This window comes from Silene latifolia, chromosome 3 (genome assembly GCF_048544455.1).
Source record: "Silene latifolia isolate original U9 population chromosome 3, ASM4854445v1, whole genome shotgun sequence".
Classification (NCBI taxonomy): Eukaryota; Viridiplantae; Streptophyta; class Magnoliopsida; order Caryophyllales; family Caryophyllaceae; genus Silene; species Silene latifolia.
The window spans coordinates 137,378,686-137,392,372 of NC_133528.1; the positions used below are offsets into that span (position 1 = coordinate 137,378,686).

Genomic DNA, 13,687 nt, shown 5'->3' on the forward strand with positions numbered 1-13,687 from the left:
AAAAAAGGAATGTAAGCACCTCCCTGCATGTGACACCAATCACTAACCCGAATGTATGCAGACAAAAAGCAATTGAATTTCATATACGTGCAAATTGATGAACATGTTATGCAAGGAGTAACTACTCACAATCCTGCATGAAACTAGTCATAAATGACACCAGTTTATACGGCTCTAAATCTTAGAAATTATAAGTTTGGATATTTGCTTTTTTTTTTTATTAGGTAAGAAAACTGTAACTTGAGTTCTTGTTTTCTTTTTTTTTTTGGGTTGTTCTTACTTCTTACATTAGACTTTTTTCTGAGAGTCTTTTCTTTGGCCTTTATTTACTTGATTTTTCTTGGTAATTTGAAAGTTATATGACTTTCTTTTACCCCTCTCATCCGCGAGAATGTTATAGATTAATTCCAATTAACCTAATTTCCTTTCTTTATAAAAAAAATTTGAGTACAGTTCGCCCGGAATTGATATCGCCCCATAGGTATGAATACTCTTGATTATGCATACCTCTTTTATCTTTTCAAGTACGTATTAGAAATTTTAGGGAAAAAAAACCCATAAAACCTCGGCATCATCATCATCATCATCATCAATCGTTATCAAAAGGTGCGTTTTTTCACTCATCATTCTAATTCTGTAATTTGTAATTTGCAGTTCACTTGTTTTAATTTCAAATCCGTTGTCTAGTTTCGTTTTCTGAATTCGATAATTTAGGTTTCCTGATTGATTTTAGCGCTCAAACTTCAAAGTGATTAAATTCTGATTGATTTTAGTGATTGATCAAATATTGCAGTGTTAAAATTAATTAGTTCTGATTGATGTTAGTGATTGATCCAATTTGGGGTTCCTGATTGATTTCAGTGTACAAATTAATTACGTATGATTGATTTTAAAGATTGATTAAATTTGGGGTTCCATCGATTAATTGTTCGAATTACGTTCAAAATAATTAAATTGTGCTCAATTAGGTTTGTACTTTCTAGGGTTTCGATTGATTAATTGTTCGAATCAGGTTCAAAATAATAAAAGTTTGGTCAATTAGGTTTCTAGGGTTTCGATTTGCTGATGTTAGTTATATTATATAGGAAAAAATATACGAATAATTTCTTATTTACTACTACTACTATATCAATATCAATAGGAAGATGCGTATTTGCAAGAAAAAACCAATAACAAAAGAGGACATTTGGACAGAAGAAGAAGATAAGAAGTTAGTTGATGCCTACAGGTTTGGAGGTCCTTTCAACTGGGAACGTATTTCTGAAATTACAGGCCGCGATGTGTTCAATTGCGTTAAGCGTTTTTCTATATTATGTCAGAAGAGAAAAGACGGTCGTGCTATCTTGTCCACATCTTATGCTCGTTGTCCTCCTACCAAATTGCCCACCGGTGTTCCATCCCCTTCCACAATACTAAGATTCTTATCCACCGGTCTTCCACCCCCAAAGAATGAGAATCTCAAAAGGAAGCTAATATGTTTCCCACCACCGGTACTGCCACAGAAGAGTTCTGCAAGATCAGAGGTGGCTTGGAAGTGGAGGAAAACATGTCTCCCACCACCGGTATTACCACCACAGAAGAATTATGCAAGAGAAGATGTGGTTTGGAAGTGGAGGAAAACATGAATATCTGTCAACCTTCTAATTTATATCTGAATGATGATGATTCACTCGTTTGTTTCTGATCGCCAACTAATTTAGATTACAAGAAGAATTCAAGTAACTTTTGGTTCCTAACTCGTGTTCATCATAACTATCTAACATCTGCAACATTATTGTTTTTTTTTATCATCGCCAAGTTCGTTGTCTTCATTACCAGCTAAATCCTGCAAAATAGCATTGCTTTGTTTTTGGAATAAATGGATTTGCAAAATAGCAAGTTAGTAGAGCATCAAGTACGGGGATCCCGCTTCATGGTCATGCATCGCAGGGTGTCCCTCGGCTGTTTGACGGTCCATGTGTTCTACCAGCCTGCACACAGTGTGTCCAATACCGGTACTGTTGTTTGTGTTGATCTGGTGAACCTGATGCAGACAGATGCGGTTGACTTGATTAAGGATGTTGATGTTTATGATAAGGTTCAGTTACGTGTGTTGAGGGATGTTACTGCTAGGATTTAGGTTGTTAGTTTCAGTTCCCCTAGTGTTCAGATTTCTGTTGACTGCTTACTGTGCTATTGGTACTAGTCCTCGAAAACAGGCGCTTTTACATAAATACCGCTTTGATGGCTTGAGTGTTTGATTTGATAATGGAGAATCTAAAATTCAGGTATTTCTGCTTTGGAGGGAGTATGTGAGGCATGAAATTTGGCCGCTTCAAGGAAGGTCAGGGTTTACTTTCTACGAGTATATGTTTTCATGAATGGATATGGATGGATATAAGTTCGGATACTAGTGAGAAATGGCTTTTGAGATTGTCTCAACTAATCCTTATATTATCTTCATGTATTCAAAATTAGGCAAAAGGTTTGAATGCTTTGACGCACCCGAATACCCTATATACCAAAATTTTTGAATGCTTAATTTTACTAGGTGGTAAAAGTCAATCTTGTGACATTTTCGTTGTTGCGTAAATTGGATCAAGTATTGTAGGCTTGCCATTGACGCATAAATATTACTCCCTCGGTAGGTGCTAATTTAATCTACTGTGTTCTTTACTACTTTGCCAGGCACATTAAATCCTGAGAGGAATATTGTCATATATGCATAATTTGTGTAATTTTTAAATTATGTTTTAGCTATGATGTAAGTTGTAACAGTACAGATACATCATACAAGAATACTACAGGTAGGGATGGCAACGGGCCGGATCTGGACCGGATCCAGCTAGATCCAGATCCAGATCCGCATTTTCCACATTGGATCCAGATCCGATCCATATCCAACGGGTCCAATTTTCTCAGATCCAGATCCATATCCGACGGGTCCGGGTCGGATCTGGATCCTATGCGGATCTAAGACAATATCAAAATAAACAATAAACACAATAGTGTTATAAGTTAAGTAACACGAACTACCTAGACCTGGCAAAATCAACCCGACCCGATTGACCCGACCCGAAAAGGATGACCCGAGAACCGAAATCGACCCGAATTGCTGAACTCGAATGACACCCGAAGCCCGAAGTGATCCGACCCGACCCGAAAATGACCGGAACTTTCATGGACCCGCAATGACCGACCGAAATGACCAATCCGAAACCACTCAACCCGAAAATGACCCGATAAAATATAACTTTAATTGACCCTAATAGACTTGAAATGTCTCTCTTCTCTTAATCTTTGACCCGAAAATGGCCTCGACCAATTAACCCGACCCGCTTGACCCGAAACACACCCGACCAACAAACCCGAAATAGACCCGTAACCCGAAATGAACTGACCCGATCCGAACTAACCCGAAAATTTGAGAAACCCGAAATGACCCGACCCAAACTGGCCCGACCTGAACCCGACCCGGTTGACCCGTTTGTCAGGTCTAGAACTACCCATGCGATATTAAGTGTGCCAATAACAAACTAGGTCAGTGGCATATTATACGCACACAATAACATTTCAACTTCATCTTTTAAAACTACGAAGTGGCATAGAGTCTACAAAATTCAATATTAGTGGCCAACTTAAGTGGCATAACTAGTAACAATTACTAAGTTACGTCATGCACTACCAACTTTTATTTTTTTATACTATAAACTTATGACTTGTGAAGTAAGTAAATGAGTAATTTGATAATTTGTTTTTTTTTTTAAATTAAAAACGGGTCTGTAGATCGGATCTGGATCTGAGTGGTGAGATCCAGATCCATATCCTCTTTTTAAGTAATGGATCCATATCCGATCCATATCCAACGGGTCCCAAAAATTAGGATCCATATCCGATCCATGCGGGTCGGATCCTGCGGATCTGGAGCGGATCCTGGATCCATTGCCATCCCTAACTACAGGTCATGAGGACATGAGGTCAATAGCGGCCTAGCACAATAAATATGGAATGCCCTAACAAAGCCTACTCGTGTCTGTAAGTGAGCTGGTTTGAGCTTGAGTTCAGGTTGGCTTGAAATCTGGATATTCAAACTTGAGCTTGGAGTCAGCTCGGAATTTGCCGAACTGAAAAAATTAAAGCTCAAAATCAGCTCAGATTAGGCTCGAGCTCGATTATATAATTATTTTCTTTAATTTTTAAATCAAACTAAAAATAATTATAGTTTACGATAAATGCAAATATAAAATAATTATCAAATATAAATAATATATTTATAAATACGAAAATCACACTTTATTAAGAACAAAAGCAATTGTAAAATCCAAAACTAAATAATAAAAAAATAAAGCGAGCTTCCGATCTGAGCTTTACTAAGCTTGAAATAGGATCGGTTTGGTCAACCTCGGCCCGAATTCGGCTTGAAATCAGTTTTGAACGATTTCGAACCGAGCTTTGACCAAACTGGATTCCAAGAACTTTACAAACGGGCTCAAATCATTGACACTCTTTCTTTTCCCAAATGAACCCTCGTTAACTCAACGGGCTCAAATCATTGTCTCAACTCAAAACCATCAAAAAATCTTAAAATTATACTATTGTCAATGAAAACTATTGTCACATTTTTAGAGTACTATTGTCAACGAAATCAAACAATTCCTAGTGCCAAATCATCTGTGGTCATTTACTTGATGAATACAAAAATTATACACTCTTCAACCATCAATTAGCGAAAAATCGAGAAAGATTTACAAAACCTCAACTGAGTCAACTAAAAATTTCCGGTCCTAAAAGGGTCTTGTACTACGTAGGCCTGATCAGCAGTATAATGATGAACCAAGCAGAAGAAACCCGTTCTGCAACTGTTCTAAGACATGAAATAAGCAAAATCTTCAACACTAACGCTTAGCTCGTGGTTTGGGTTTAACCTCAGCCTCCTGTATGCACAGCAGAGACAGCAATAAAAATGGGGAAGAGTCGAAGAGATCAGACATTAATGTCAACAGGTAGCCTTAAATCAAAAAAAATTATTTTGCAAAGAGAAACAAAAAAAAAAAGGCTAACGAACAAATTGACGCAGACAGATCATGGGAATGTACCTGAGTTGAGTGCAGCAAAATGTAGCTCTTAGCAGTTGATGGATTGTGATATTCTGCACCTTTACTCCAGTCATAACACACCTATGATTTGCATTGAGTTGAGAATTTCATCTTTAGCGACTTGCCATGACACATACGTAGCATGGTGCACAAAATTGATATCGTTAAAACCACCACTCGGTGATGAAGATTGTTAGACTTGACCATGATTACAACAGAAATAAAATTTATCCATAGGATGGGAAAGGTTGGTGGTGGTGGTGGTGGTGCATGGCGCCAAGATACAACAGTCTCATACGATAAAAGTGTCCACGTAAGCCCCATATAGTGTCCCCCCAAACATTTCCATGTAAGCCATCATTTCTAATGATCTACATCAAGGAAGTCCTTTGGTACTTCAGTAGAAGCCTCAGCGATGCTGATAACTAACATAAGAGGGAGGAGTGAATTTGCAACTAGCAGAGTGTATGGATTGTAGAACCAGGGGAAACAAGGTGAAAATGTAAGATACATCAAGTGCCATGGTCCGCCTTAGCTAAAGCGCAACAGTTGGGATTTATCAAGGAGCGGAAGAAAATGAAGTGTTCAACTTACGAGAAAGGGTTGAAGGACAAGACACACTGAACTGAAGAATTTGTACGAGTTCATAACACAAGGACTTTCATGTACTAAATGACCAAGGCAATCCCTTGGTACCAGCCCTACCAGGTCAATTTCTATCCCCATTAAGGGGTCCTTAAGGATGAAAGTCTGCAACACTTGCAGCCTGGACGAAAAAAATGCATTCGATGAAGATGAAGAAAGTACAAAAACAAACCGAATAAGCATAGACTGAGCCATCGCTGTTAAAGGCACCACACGGTATAGCTTGGTTGCATCTTGTCATAGCCTGAACGGAAAAATTAGCAAGGCCGTCAGTAAAGATTGGTTGATTATCATTATATCACGGGTTTTTTGTCAAACACAACCTTTAAAAAACTTTTTTTTCCAAAAACCACCTTTAAAAAAAAAGTTTGTCAAACACAACCTTTAATAAAATTTTTTTTGTCAAACACAACCTTTTGGCCAAAGTTTGATCACTTGTAATGCGGTGATTTTCAGTCAATGTTTGAAATAGCAAACGTGGTCGGTTTGAGGTGTTTTTAGACTCGTTGGAAAGGTGGGAGTGTAAGCTTTCCAGGGGTTATTAATATGGTGGCAATAGGTGGCTTTATATGGGGTCTATCGGTGTGTAAAGTAGGGATGGAGGAGCGAAGTGGAGGTAAATACAAATAAAAAAAAAAGTTAAAGTATGACTTATTCGTGAGTCAATTTACTCCTCTCGAACCACCACTTGCAAGGAACAACCACCGCAACCACCACAACTACGACCTACCTTGCACTCCCCTATACCTACATACCAAAATTCAGACCAAATAAAGCATCATAACCCTAATAAAAATCTCACAGAAACCCCCCCGACCAAAAGGTCGTGTTTGACAAAAAATAAATTATTAAAGGTTGTGTTTGACAAACTTTTTTTTTAAAGGTGGTGTTTGGAAAAAAAAGTTTTTTAAAGGTTGTGTTTGACAAAAAACCCTTATATCACATAAGAATGGTGTCCATACCAATATGAAACCAGTTAGTGGGCATAAATTGAAGTAGAAACAAAAGATATTAGAAAATCAAGTAAATTGCCAAAAAAAAAATTCTTTGAAAACTCAAATGCATGTAACTTGTAAGATAAAAGCTAGACACCAGTCTTCGAAAGTCGTATGGTAATGACTTATATAAATATATGACACAAACACAGCTTGACAATCAAGAATATGTGAAAAAAATTTAATATCTCGGATGGGTCCAAAAGCTTAAAAAAAAATCTAGAGTAAAACTTATTACAGCGCTTCTGGGAACAGCTTTAAATCTCAGTTCTAATGACAGTAGTAAATCTTGCTTCTAATCCTGGTGTGTTTGATTCCACTCTAGCTTTTGTTTCCTCACCCAATTTCTCTAATTATTAACTGGTTCCAAGTAGATTTCTTTTCTATATCATCTAAGGGGATGTTTGGTTGGACCTTTTGGCAGGATTCAATTCATTCTAGTGTTTGGTTGGAGGTTTTTGGAATGGAATTAGATACCCAATAGATTCTAACTCCATTCCAACCCCTTGGAATCTCATACCCATATTTCCACTCAAGTTTCTAACTCCATTCCATCTTATTACTACCTCTATATCCATTCCAGGGTCGAACCAAACACTCATGAGCAAGTATGGGGTTCTAACTCCATACCACTATGGTATCACAATCCATTCCATACCATTTCAATACTTCGAACCAAACGACCCCTAAATGTTATAATGTAGGTTCAAAGAAAAGAAAATCTATACATACGCAAAAAAGGAAAACAAAGATATAGGGTCTTGCAAAAAAATTACATAGGAAATTATATATGCACAAAACTTGATCGGACAATCTTATTCAAAATCTTGATCCTGTGAGGCTATTTGAAGTATGCAACTTCTATGCATGTAGGCATTGGAACAAGGTTATCTTATTAGTCCAACGCATGTTGATGCATGATGCCATGAGAATGACCATTTCAGAATCACCAATAGAAAAATATGTACCAAGTTTTCAATATTTTAGGCATTTATATATTCAACTCAGGACAAGGCCCACAGAGAGGTTGTGACGTTCCTGGGTCCAAGAAAAATTTATATTTAAAAAAACGCCTTGTGACTTCGGTTCTGTAGAAAAGAAAAATCACATCCATGATTGAAATCTACTATGACCTCTGGTCACTTACACATGAATAGGATAAAAAATATGCTTAAAAGAAACATGTAGAAAATCTCACTTTGAGCCGTTGTTTGCTATCTTTGTCCCAAAAGTTGAAAGTGCCATCAGATCCTGCAGTGGCAAATGTGTGGTGCACCTGCAACAGGGCAAAGTCAGACATCGTTTTGAAGTTTGAATATTAATCAATATCGAGGGCAAAGTACTGGAGATCCTTTATCAAAATAAAATTACTTGAGACCCATAAAAGGAATGATATCCTAAATATAAAGGTGCTACACCTGGAAACTGCTACATTCTAACTGATTTAAAATAACATCATGAAAAAGAAAAATAATAGATGGATGCGGCTCAATAAGTTTCCTGTTAATAACGTTTATTTTTTTTGGTGAAAAGAAGCGGGATATATGTGTGATGGGTCTCTGAAGCTAGAAATATTACCCACCCAAAACACAAACAAGAAGTTTAATATCACTTCAAACATATTTAGACTCATACCAGATTACGATTGAATGTAATAATAGTTGTAAAACTTCAAGAGCATGGAGTATAACCCCACTAACAAGTGACTATTCCACCTACCTAATTACCGTTGCGCAAGTTCGCAATTCTTGATTCTAAGAATCAACTAGCCAACATCCATCTGAGATGTAAAGTGTTACTATACCAGAAAAAAATGTAAAGGGAAGCCGCAGAGCCGCAGATGAGAAAAATAAAACTTGAAGACATACATTTTACAGCTAGATATAGACCTTTTTTTCAAGAACTTGTATCTCGAAATCTCGAAAATGAGACAAGTGTCACCTAGGACTAGGGTGTCATACTCAGACATGCAGTTAAAATCAGCCCTAATTTTTCCCGAGTGTGGAGGCAACTTTGCAAATAGATGGTGGCACTATTACCCTAAATTGGTACCTGAAATGGGTACCAGCAACATAGTGGTCTACATTTACACACAAAGTATCATTATTTAAGAAGTCATACAGATAAGATTAAATACTTACAGGATGGAAGTTTATAGAGTTGACTGAAAATATATCATTGCCATCCCTATGGCACTTGAAAGTGAAATTCTTGCTTTGCTGCGCATCGTCAAGGTGATGTACACCAACTCTTCCTTCAATTGATCCAATCTATTCCAATAAGAAACGGTGGGCAGTTCAGATATGCCAACCATTAGTTGGACTCCACGGCCCACGCATAAATCAAAAGCTTTAAAGCATTTTAAAACTACCACAAAAAAACGAGTTGAACTGAAACTTCATGCCAGAAAATTAAATGAATACGCACCAAGAAGCCTTGCTTATCAGGAAATGCAGCAACACATCTCGTTTGATACTTCAAGGGTGATTGGATCCTTTTGAACTCCGTCTGCAGGAAGAGAGAGATCAAACAAGAGAGGTTAAAGTATTTAAACATGAACAGATAGCCTACTTTCCGTAGCTATCAGAAACTTTCGTGGCACTTTGTCATCTTTTTAATGTACAAAATGTGGAAAGAAAAGAACTTGGATCACTCCAGAGTTCAGATTATAGAAGGGAATGCAATATCATGCCATAGAGCAAATACCTGCGGGTTTTGCAAATTAAAAACGACAATGTTTCTGTCTGCTGTTCCTACAACCATTAAAGGATGCAGCACAGACATAGAATAGCAACGATCAGGTAGTTGCTGAGTATGCACTGGATTGGGCTGTCTGGTATCCCAGTACCTAAGAGACAACAATTACAAATTTACAATGCTTGTTGAGTTAAAAAGCAGGAGAAGTTGACAACATGAAGGGAAAACATAAATAAATTCACAAAAGGAAATTTAGACTTAAATTTAAACCCAAGGAAAATCAGTTTTTAAGAATACTAAAATAGTTGATGTAATCTCGATATGCAACTCTAAATAACTGACATAACAACAACAACAACCCAGTGCCTCAATGGCTCTCGCAAATTGCGGGGTAAGGGGGGGTCGGATGTACGCAGCCTTACCCTTGTGTTAGCAACACAAAGAGGTTGTTTCCGAATGACCCAAGATGAAAATTGCGTCGAAAACTGCATCGAAGGACCACTACTTCACAAGAGAAAGAAGCGTAGCCACTTTAGTGAACAATTTTGCTTTATTCCATCATAATCCAGAACCAAAGAGTAATGAATCTTTGGCTCCATTGGAAATATGGAAAATCTAAATAACTGACATAAAAGATTAAAAGTCTTCCTTGCCGATACTCTGTATCTTCTTTTCTAGGAAAGTTAATATGCAGATAAGTCATTAGCAATAAGATTTTGTGCATAGAATTTTTTTATCATAAACGACTCAATGTCCTGCAGACTGGCAGGGGTACTAATAACAGCTGACTTGCAGTAATACTGAGAGGGAACATTTCCTTAGCCTACAACATAATCCTGCATACAAGGTCTCACACTATAATTTAATTTAAGGATCCATAATTTATGTCATCAGTAAGTCTACAATACATATGCATAGAAGCATAAAGAGAGTACACAAAATTAAGAATTGAGAGTGGCTCAAGCAAAATAAACAGATACTACGCTATGGCCATGGAAAAATCTGAATGTTTTCACCACAAGACTCAGAGAGGGAAACAAGTACGGAATACTATATGCTGATAAAGCAATTGGTAATTGGTATATGTCAGTATCATTACTAACATACATCAAAACATTAAATAAGTATCCAGCTTTCCATCTAAATAATATATTCTCAACAAAACCAGCAGAGAGAATCGTCTGGACTTCTAGATTTGCAATAGTCTAATCTATCACCCGTTCTAAAATCATAAAATGTTACCAGATTAAAATGGTTGGATAACTGGATTCCATGCATCTAAATGGAAAACTAGGATGGTCCGGGGAAGTAACATTACCCCGGGTTTCTGAAATAAACCTTGTGCGTATAGAGTATAAAGCACCCGTGGTAGTCTGGTACAAAAAAATGTGAGAAGAAAATATAGCTTACTTTAGAGTTTTGTCCCAGCTTCCTGTCGCTAAGAGGTTCATTTCAGGGATCCAAGCAACTTCTTTTACAGGTGCATCATGCATAGCCACAGTCACAGGTTGGGAAGCAGACAAAGGCCACATCTTCACTTGTTTGTCACAACCCCCAGAAAACACAGTGCTCCCGTCATCTTTCCAAGCAGAGCACAATACCTTTGAAGAATGATGACAAAAGTAGAGATATCAGATATTATAGGGAAAGCTGCTTTATTAGATAGGTTATAGGTATAGAAATAAGTCATTAAAGTGAAACAGTAACATACAGGCTGATCGTGTGAGATTGATGCTTTAGGAACACTGCCAATAGTCATTCCGTTCTTTGTTATCTCCCAACATCTTACCTGAAATATATGGTTTCAACCTGTAAGTGAAAGTTCATGGAACTAATAAACACAACACATGGTTATCCGAAGATGTAGCATTACTAGCATATGCAGGAATCACTACAAAGAAAATAGAGAGCTGATAGAGCAGACCTGGTTATCCCAGGATGTAGCAATGAGAAAATTGGCCTTAGGGCTAAAACAAAGACTTGAAACAGAGTCTCCCGGAGGACTAACCACCTGCAAGAGAATCCATTTAAAAAGTTACACGCAAAAGTTAAAATAGACCAGAATGCCAGATGACCATAAACCACATATCAATTTCAGAATGTGCAAAGAAAATTTACATGACAGAACCACAAGTACCAGGGTTACCGAATTCATAATACGCATAATTCGAATTCGCGATTCGCTTAAAATAGGGAATTGAATACGCAAAGTAATACAAAAAAAAAAAAGCAATTCGCGAATTCGTAATTATTAATACGCTTCATTTACTTGATAAATATGAGATATTGATTAGAGTAATAACTAATTGGAAAAATTTGGAATAAAGAAATTTGTACATAATAGATCTTTGACATGCATTCATTGTTGTGGTTATATAAAATCATCAAATATCAGTATCCTTCATCTTCACAATAAGAAGGCCTGACCGCCTGAGGTGGTGGTGGTCTAATTGCAAGTAAACTTCATACTTTTCTATAGTTCTTCAATCTTCACTATACTTTTGGTATTCACTTTATAAAAAATAGAGTATATTATGTGTAATATTTGAATTATATGAACCAAAAATGTAAGTTTATCGACTTCGATTCTCTACTTTTTGCGAATTCATATTGAATTTTTAGTTTTTAATTCACGAATCGAACTTTTAGAATTCGCTGATTTTAATATATAATTCGCGAATTAGTGCGAATTAATTCGCAAGCGTATTGCGAATTAATACGCGCGCGTATTAATTCGCAATTTGCACCCTAGGTGAGCGAATTAGGTAACCCTAACCACAACCAGCAGTTAACAGAAGTAAAAGAGAAGAGGGTGTCGCACACACATACACAAGAAATAAGGGCTCCTCATAAATTTTAGTGTGGCAAACCACCGTCACGACCAATAGTTATGAACATCAACAGTGAAAGACTGAAAATTGACGAAAAACACTTATCCACCACTTATCATAAATGTGAAATTAAGTACGAAATCATTATTGCTTTCAGCAAAGATCGTGCGAATACAGCCCTAATGAGGTAAATGAAGCTGAAGAATGACAAAAACCTCACGTCAATTCTCCCCGTATTAAAGCATAATGCCATTTACACCCTCAAAGCAATGAGACATTGACAAAGAAACTTCCTTATTTGCAATAAACTATATGAAATTGATTTTGTTTAACGCTGTCGCCATCCTTTATTTCTAATTTTCTTTGTTGTAGACTTATAGAGCACCTTACAGAGGGCCTGAGGCGCCATCTAGATAAAGTTCTAAGAAACACCCTTTTCACATGAGCTATAACTGTCTACACATACGACCTAACCACACTCTATCAATCTCAGTCCTCGTTGCTTCAAGGGCTCCCGCAAATTGCGGAATAGGGAGCCGAATATATGTAGCATTACTCTACCTTATGGGGAAAAAAATCCCACCACTGGTTCTATAGACAACTGGCGAAGGGAGTTGAGCTCCTTTACACAGTTACTCAGCCTCAGCTACAAAGCTAACTCAGTAACTGAGCTCAACTTATTTACAAAGGAGTTAAACTCCTTTCATCTTTATATATACAACCGGTGGTAGGATCTGTTAACTGCATCGCATAGAGGCGGCATTACGCAAATAATATACTACGATGACCGATGTAACGAACAAATTACTTCCCCTCCGGTCTCCATTCTGTGTTCTTTAAGATTGATTGAACTGTGTACACCCAACATATAGTCAAATTCAAGCTGCAAATCACTTTCAAAGCATTTACCGATAAATTCGATACGCGCAAACCTAATCATCTACCACAGTACAGTAATCTTGCATTTCTACCTAAACTACTGCCTCATGAAATCAAATTAACAAAAATACAAGCAAAAATGTACAATCAAAGTAATAAATTCACACAATTAACATCGAAAACAGCTATAATCAGCTTAAAATACAATCTTTAAACCAAAAAATTAACAAAAGAAAAATACCTCGGAAGATTTATTAGGGTTGTGAGGAGTAGTAGAAGCAGGGGATGATCCAAATGCAGACATTGTTGAAATCACTCAAAAGTTGAATCAATTGATCAAATTAAATGTAGGAGATTTGAATAATCGAATTCTGGTCGAAATTATGAGAAAGTAAATTTTAAATTGAAGAATTTATCGGAATGATTATTTTTTGAATTAAAGGTGGAAGTTTCCGAATCCGGGAAAGTGGCAAATAAGCCCCATACGTTTGACATTATGTGCATATTAGCCCCATGTCTTTCTATTAGTGCAGATTAGCCCCACTAGTTATACTTAATGTGCAAT

At 37.0% G+C, this 13,687-nt stretch overlaps 1 protein-coding gene and 1 long non-coding RNA gene across 2 annotated transcripts; one reads left to right on the forward strand and one right to left on the reverse strand.

Annotated features, from left to right (window-relative positions):
• Positions 1 to 345: 345 nt before the first annotated feature.
• Positions 346 to 4,110, forward strand: LOC141648130 (uncharacterized). Its single transcript, XR_012545936.1, has 3 exons — positions 346 to 606; positions 1,142 to 2,786; positions 3,941 to 4,110. It is a non-coding gene; the product is annotated as an uncharacterized LOC141648130 (long non-coding RNA).
• A 424-nt stretch (positions 4,111 to 4,534) lies between these two features.
• Positions 4,535 to 13,687, reverse strand: LOC141648129 (protein RAE1-like). Its single transcript, XM_074456615.1, has 12 exons — positions 13,364 to 13,687; positions 11,337 to 11,423; positions 11,124 to 11,201; positions 10,823 to 11,013; positions 9,422 to 9,563; positions 9,143 to 9,223; positions 8,857 to 8,985; positions 7,914 to 7,991; positions 5,893 to 5,964; positions 5,076 to 5,156; positions 4,886 to 4,913; positions 4,535 to 4,838 (listed from the first exon to the last, which is right to left on the reverse strand). The coding sequence occupies exons 1-12, from the start codon at positions 13,424 to 13,426 to the stop codon at positions 4,780 to 4,782; spliced, it is 1,089 nt and encodes a 362-aa protein (XP_074312716.1). The 5' UTR covers positions 13,427 to 13,687; the 3' UTR covers positions 4,535 to 4,779.